Genomic DNA, 7,985 nt, shown 5'->3' on the forward strand with positions numbered 1-7,985 from the left:
GCTTGAGCATAACGGGTGTAATGATCTGTCACCACTAGAATGTTACACTTGTTGCTTTCATCCGGTTCCACTGATAGAAAGTCAATACAGACTAACTCTAAAGGCCCATTGCTGGATATATTCTTTAAGGGGGCAGCCTTTTCTGGGAGGGATTTTCGAAGTATGCATGTCCCACAAGATTTACAATAACTCTCAATGTCTATCTCCATTTTCGGCCAGTAGAATCTATCTGAAATTAAACTCATGGTCTTCTCTATTCCCAGGTGGCCGTGTTTATCATGCAACGCACGGAGAACCATGGGACGGTGCTTCTTTGGCAATACTAGCTGTTTCCTCTCTCTGCCATCTTTGCGGCTGGTTTCTCTATACAGTAGCCCCTGCTTCACCACCAATGACTCTCTCTGTCTGCTTAGCAAAATAGCTTCCTCCGTTTTCAAACTACTCGGGTGGATTCTTTGTCTGTGTTTAACAGACCACCTAACTGCTGCTATAGAGGAGTCATTCTGCTGATCTTCTTTGACTTGGCTTGAACTCAACTTCTGAAGATCACTGAGCTCCATTTGACTCAGCCAGCAATATTGTCTTGGTAGTGCATCTGTCGTTGCCCCTAGAGCTGTTAAGCATTCTTTGACTGGAGGCACGACCACACGTCCCTCGTGACACATCCCCTTCACCTCTGGAGCTGGCAACTCTATCCATTCTTCTTCCTGAGATTCCACAAACCTTCCCGGTAATCTTGACAAAGCATCGGCATCTACATTTCTTCTCCCAGGCCTGTACTTTATTGTGAAATTGTAAATGGCCAGCGCCGCCAACCATCTGTGCCCAGTTGCATCTAGCTTTGCTGTGGTCTGCACATATGTGAGGGGATTGTTGTCTGTATGCACTTCGAATGGTACTCCATACAAGTAGTCGTGAAGTTTGTCAACAACTGCCCACTTAAGGGCCAGGAACTCCAACTTATGCACCGGGTAGTTCCGTTCACTGGGTGAGAGACCTCGACTGATGTAATAGACTGGTCTTAACCTTCCTTCTTGCACTTGGTATAGCACTCCCCCAAGTCCCTCAAAGGAGGCATCTACATGCAGAATGTATGGTAACTCTGGATCGGCATATGCCAGAACAGGCGCTTGAATCAGGCAGGTTTTCAATCCTTCAAAAGCTTGTTCGCAAGCCTCACTCCACCTTTCCCCGAACGCATCATTTACCCGGAACAATGGTTTCTCTTTCCGATGGGAACCTCTTGGAGCAGGATAACCTCGAGTTAGATCTGTAAGAGGCTTGACAAGTTTACTGTAGTTTGGGACAAACCTTCTGTAATAGCCACAGAACCCCAAAAAAGACCTTAATTCCTTCAGTATTGTTGGTCGAGGCCATTCTTTCACCGCTTCTATCTTCGCTGAATCTGTAGAAATTCCTTCCCGATCCACAACATATCCCACATACTTGACCTGGGTTTTACAGAAGCTACACTTGTCAAGGGACAACTTCAACCCTTTCTTTATTAAGCGATCCAATACCTTGAGGAGTCTTTCGTTGTGCTCATTCAATGTTTGGCCAAATACTATCAAATCATCCAAGTATACCAGCACTTCCCTGAAATTCATGTCACCCACAACATCATCCATGCATCGTTGGAAAGTGGCTGGAGCCCCTGATAATCCTTGTGGCAATCTTTTGAACTGAAAGAATCCAACCGGGCAGATGAAGGCGGTTTTCTCAGCATCCTTCTGACTCATCAATATCTGATAGTACCCGCTGCGTAGATCTAGCACAGAAAACCACTTGCTTCCCTGAAGACAATCAAGGGCTTCGTCTATCCTAGGGACAGTGTACTGATCAGGAATCGTGCGCTTGTTTAATGTCCGGTAGTCCACGCACATCCGTATTTTTCCCGTCTTCTTTCTAGCCACCACAATAGGAGAAGCATAGGGACTCTCAGATCTCTCAATCACATCATTCTCTAGCATCTCCCTTAAATGTTCCCGAATATCATCCAAATCAGCAGGGGCTAGGCGTCTTGACCGTTCTCGGAAAGGTCTGTCGTCCGTTAGCCTTATGTGGTGCTCCACTCCTGTCGCTAGACCTAAATCCCAGTCCCCCGAAGAGAAGGCAGCCTCTCTTTGTAGCATTTGCATAACTAGCCAGTGTCGGTCTTCTTGACTAGCATCACTACCATTAAAGCATTGATCAAAACTTCCTATTTGTAATGTGGTTTCTTTCTGAGATTTTTTTTCCTCTTTCTTCTTATAAGCAGCAAGGCACATAGGATGAATCTTAAGTGTTTTACTATAACTTGCTCCTCCCACCTCTTGGCACCAGTTGGCCAGTATCTCGAACAAATGGGAGTTAGTTCCAATAATCACTGAGACATCTCGAGGTTCTCCTTCGGCCTCAGGACAGACAAGTGCAAGCACGTTCACCTCTTCTTCTATTCCAGCTACTTCCCGTGGGAACTTCAAAGGTACAGTGATGTACCCAAGGTAGGGATAATTCTTGTCACTCAGACCCCAGATGGTCAGTCCACACAATGGCTTTATGGGCAAGTCAGATAGATTATCTCGGTACCACTTCTCGAACACAATGGACACCTGTGAACCACTATCTAGCAAGGCCATACAAGGTCTCCCATTTAGGCATGCCGGCACGTGAGGAGAGGGTCCCAGCAATCCTTTGGGCAAAAGACCCCATTCCAGGTGAGAGTTCCCCACAGTGTTAATGTCAGCTTTCTTTAGAGGGCCAGTGTGGGGGTTCCTGGTCCTCCCTTTCAGTTTTCCGAAAGCTTCCTATCCCGGTGGGATGGTGAGGGTGACCACCTTCCTCCCTTCCTCTGAGGACATTGTCTAGCGAGATACCCAACTTCTCCACAAGTGAAACAATTGTTCTGTTTCCGAGTAGTGTTAGCTTCGAGAACTTGCCGGGGGTGGATGTTCGGGTGCAGTTGCTCGGTAGTGTGGTATTTCAGCATCTGTGCTTGAATCTGCTTCTGCATCTCCAACAACTGAGCAATCTGCTCACCTTGTTTCTCCACAATCTTCATTAACTCAGTGCTGGGAAGGTCAGCCTCGGGCTTTGACTGTACGACCTTGACTTTCTTGGTCACCCTCTCTCGGGATTTAACTATAGCTTCCTCTTGTTTAACATCTTGTATCAACTGAAGAAAAGTAGGTGATGGTTGTCCCAGTTGAGCATTTCTTATCTTCATCGCTACTGGGTCATGGGACAGAGCACCCCGTAACAACTGTTGCATACGCCTGTCGTCTACTTCTGCTAGGGGTATTCCTTTCTTTGACACAATAAGGCGGATCAGCTTGTCCAGCCGATAGATATAATTGGACAATGTCTCCCCTGACTCCTGATAGGTGTGGCGTAGCTGATAGAGCAGATCTGTTGCATCCTCTGCCATTCCATATTCCTGATCTAGAGTCGCTAAGTAGTGTCGTGCAGTGGCTTGGGGGTCACTTCTCCGTACAGCTTGGATTAGTTCTCCAGCGGGACCTCGCAGACTTTCAACGATCCGCTGTCTCTTATAGGGTTCGGAGCAATGCCATTCCTCCAGGTATTGGGAAGCCATCTCTTTCCATGCCTCGTAAGTTTCTTCCCCAGTAGGGACTGGTTTTATTCCTGAGAAGAGCCGGAGCCTTCTGTAGCCCCCTTCATGCTGTGACTTTCCTAACTGGTCTACCAGTTTCTGTACAGCAGTGAGGAACAGTTCGCTTTGATCCTCATCAGTTTTCCTAGTACTGGAGGGTGACTGAGAATTCTCTTCCCTGGCCTGAGGGAATACTTGTCGGTTAATATCTCCATCTGGAAGTTCAGCATTAAGAGGTGCTGCGACTAGCTGTTTTGGCTTTAACGGTATCACAATATGCCATTGTTGTTTTTGTGGCCCAGAAACGAGGGAGGGAAGAAAATCTTTATCCAATTCTGCTTGCGTCTCACAGAGGATCAGACTGGTCTTATGCTGATCTCTACCTTTCCATCCAAGGATTTTAGGATGTTCTACCCCATAAATCCTGTGGAGCACATGCAGGACTTCCTCATCTGTCACTCCCTGAGAGTCACCATAGATCCCTAAACATTGAGTTGGGGCCACAGTCTGTTGTTCACACCACAGAAACACTTCTTCTCTTATACTATCCATGACGTCTGTGCTGATGGGTTTCACTGAGTGTGTCTTCAGTATCTCAGCAGTGCCTCCACTGTAACACCCCCTTGTGTATTAAGCGTTGTGAGGGTATATATATATATTGAACCACGCAGATGCTTCTCACCTTGGTACTTGGTTTTCAGTGCCTCCACCCGAATCTCTGCTTTCTCTTCTGGGGGGTGTTCCAAAGATACACCAGGGGGAGAATCGGGAAACCCCCTGCCCAGTATTAACACTCTGTGACAAAATGTGTGCTGCAAAAGCCAGCCAGGCACATTTATTTAAATGGAAATCCTAAATGCAGCTTTGTAATTTTATAGAAAAATATACTTTGGTATAATTTGAAATAATAGTGCAAACAATACAATACAGTAATAAAACAGTGTGGATGAAAGTGGCGCACCACTTCTTACTATGCACACCAAGTTAACACAAAAACTCGCAATAAATCAATAACAGCATACAATATAATATAATATATAACAATATAACCATTAACTGTCACAGCTTTATACACATGAAAAAGTATATCAGATATCTTACTTGCTCCTGATACTGTGAATATCTTGCAGGGTGAATTTATATATTTTCCCTTATAGCCCTACAATGTACTGCCAAACACACACAGCAGTATTCAAACACACCACACAAATAGAGCAGTGCACTGCAAGTTGGGGCCCTTCTGTATGTATGCAGCATGGCATGGAAACATCATGTGTCCAGTTTGCAGATGTTGGAGGTCTTTAAATCACTTGCAGTAAGGTACAGCAGTCACAGTATGCAGACCCTCCTCTAGCAACAACTGTAAAATCCTTTCTAATTTGTATCCTGGGACTTGTAGTTCCACAAGTGCTGATTAGACACACACTTGGTGCATATTTACCTGCCCACCCATCTATCCCTAACTCTTCAGCCCTTGTGGCCAGATATAGTCCAAACCCCACTTGAACAACAACAGATAGATAAAAATAACCAGTAACTTATCTGCACCAGTGTGTCACAGGTCTGAACTTGATTATCTCCAAAATGGCTGACTTGTAAAATGTCCTTCTTCAGAGATGCATGCAAACCTCCTCCTACAGCTTCAAACTGTGGCTTCCAGCAGGTTCTGTTCAGAACTGCACCCAGCTTTGATATCTCTGCAGACTGCTCTCTCTGCTCAGATCACTCATCCAGTGCCCTTCTCCCTAGGGTCACCTATCTGAACTGGTCACACAGCTCAGTCTCTCCCAGGATGCTCCTCTCTCTCTCTCTCTCCGCCCTCAGGTTTCTCAGTCTTCTTAGGCTCTGCCCCCTCTTCATAACAGCTTTCTGGGAGATGTAGTTCCTTCTCCTTGACTGGTAAATAGCTATATGCATCTCTTTTCTTACTGATGCAAGTGTGATTATTAGCCCCTGGGTGCTCAAATCCAACTGCAGCATCCCCAGGGGTTACACACGGACATTAAAAGTTGATCTACCTCAATTATAAATCTATTCTCGCATTTTAAATTTACCTCCTCCTCCAAAACAACATAGTTTTGCCAAGGTTTAAAGTTACTCATTTTTTTTGCTTTACTTTCCTTAATGAATAAAGCCCAATGTTTGTAAATTAATATCGTAAGCACAAACTCAGACCTTTGTAAACCTCACCACCACTCTTGATGTTCTCCTATATGCTCTCCGCTGGTCATGCTTCTCTGCAACGATTGCCTCAGATCTGTTCATTGATGATCCACCTCTCTCTTCTGGTTATCCCGCCCATTTTCCACCCTGACTACAATGCATGTCTCAATCCATGCGGAGGCGACATTCAGAGCCTAAATTACAAACATAACCCTAGCCATAGGACCACTCACTGTACATTTCTTCAGAGGAAGACAATCAATTCTGGCACCCCAGTCACGCAGATAAGTTATCCTTCAGCTCTTGGTCTACAAATGGCAATGAAGACTAGTAATGTGGTCTGTGCAAAAATCATGTGGTCTGTGTAAATTTGGTGGAAATGAAGTCTCCACATGGTGATGCTGTCTCTGCAATCTGGCCATAGCATCTGTGCAATGCAGCTGGCAATCGCGGCTATACAATGTGATACTGGGCAAGGTCTGGGTTACGCTGTTTAATGGGCACTATCTGGACCTTCTGCTAATGTATAGAACAGCCGCCGTTTTTCCCATGCTTGCAGTATAAAGGTTTAGCTATAATTTAGGAGCACAAATTATGCATGCCTCCCACAAATTATTTTAAATCATATGACTTGTGGTCTATCCTTGCCAAAAAGTACCATGGTAATCCTTCCGGAAAATATACACATAACTGCCATATTACACAACCAAATAACCTTGAGATTCCATTGTAATTTGGTTCATTACCATATTTTTTTTGCAAAGGCAGCTGGGTTAAACAAAGAACTAACACAAGACAGCTAACACAAGACAACAACCCTCTGACCAACATAGTTATGTGACTGATCATACAGCCCAGTCAATACTTTGTAACCTTTGCATTCTAGCTGGACAAATATTCACTATGATGTGGCACAGTGTTGGCTAACCTGTGACACTCCAGGTGTTGTGAAACTACAACTCCCAGCATACCCTTCCAGCAATAAGCTGCTATATATATTGGCAAAGCATGCTGGGACTTGTAGTTTCACAACACCTGGCGTGTCACAGGTTAGCCAACACCGATGTAGCACTTACCCTTTTGTATCAAACCACTGTTCCATAGATTGTAAGCTTGCGAGAAGGGCCCTCTTCAAGGGCAAAGACAGGATTTGCTGAGGAGGGTTTCCACACCACGTCGCCAGTGGGCGTGACCAGCATGCATGGGGGCGTGGCTATAATTTTAGAGAGCGCTTGGTTGCTCTCCAACTCTACCTATCCCCATAATATACATGGGCAATGCTGCGTGCACTTCTGTTAGGTGCATGCAGCTCTCTCTTTTCGAGCAGAGCCGTGTGAAGTGGGGGCAGGGTCCAGCCACCTCAATTATACAGTGCCCCAGGCTTGGAGGGGAGTTTCCAGGCACTAGGAACCATCCCCCCCCCCCCCCCCCCTCGGTTTGCCTATGCTCTTACCTTTCTGTATGTATGTATTACCCAGTATTGTTTTATTACTGTGTTTGCTCCCAATTGTAAAGCTCTATGGAATCTGCTGGCGCTATATAAATAAATGACGATGATGATGTAGAACACAAGAGCTGCACATTCACAATAGTATCGGACAGTGCACTTTATAGGGGCTGCACTGCCCTGGGCTATACAGAACAATTCTTGCTACAAGTATATTTATTATAGAAGAGGTTTGTTTTTATGATGTTCACAGTACCCAATGGAAAGATGCCAAGAAACTATCAGCAGACACTTAAAACCAATATCATCAGTTAGAGCAAAACAATTTCCACCAGCAAAAAAAAGACAGCCTAATTGCTTAATCTGACAGGTTATTAATGGTGCTCGTCACACAGTCATATAATAGATGGTGATAACCTTTCGACACGTTATCTGTGTGGTTTTGGATGACATTAGTTACTGCACCTGACAAGATATAGCAAACAATGAGGCTGGAGTGTCCATTTTAGTTATAATTAACCAGCTTTTTCTCCAGAATAGCTAAATATAGATGTGAGTGTGCTAAATATGCCTCCCAGTTACTAGAACATGGCACATCAAAGCCTTGGGAAAAAAAAAACCACACAATTTAACCTCTTGCCTGCTAAATAAGCCAGCAAACTTGTCATAGGAAATATCAGCAAAATATATTTTCTTAAATGGACTGTGTAAAATCGAATATAAATAATTGTACAATGTACTGTAAAAATATGTAAAATTATTATTTTATTTTTACTTTTTTTT

At 44.4% G+C, this 7,985-nt stretch overlaps 1 protein-coding gene across 1 annotated transcript; it reads right to left on the reverse strand.

The window, feature by feature from the left end:
* Positions 1-1,938: 1,938 nt before the first annotated feature.
* LOC142101825 (paraneoplastic antigen Ma1 homolog) lies at positions 1,939-5,575 on the reverse strand. The gene is made up of 3 exons (XM_075186266.1): positions 4,694-5,575; positions 2,861-4,404; positions 1,939-1,944 (listed from the first exon to the last, which is right to left on the reverse strand). Exons 2-3 carry the CDS (start codon positions 4,142-4,144, stop codon positions 1,939-1,941), a joined length of 1,290 nt encoding a protein of 429 aa, XP_075042367.1. The 5' UTR covers positions 4,145-4,404; positions 4,694-5,575.
* Positions 5,576-7,985: the final 2,410 nt, after the last annotated feature.

The sequence above is a fragment of the Mixophyes fleayi genome, chromosome 9 (assembly GCF_038048845.1).
Source record: "Mixophyes fleayi isolate aMixFle1 chromosome 9, aMixFle1.hap1, whole genome shotgun sequence".
Classification (NCBI taxonomy): Eukaryota; Metazoa; Chordata; class Amphibia; order Anura; family Limnodynastidae; genus Mixophyes; species Mixophyes fleayi.

Bases quoted from the DNA above. Each gene is read 5' to 3' on its own strand.
- LOC142101825 (XM_075186266.1), bottom strand. From the start codon at position 4,144: ATGGATAGTATAAGAGAAGAAGTGTTTCTGTGGTGTGAACAACAGACT.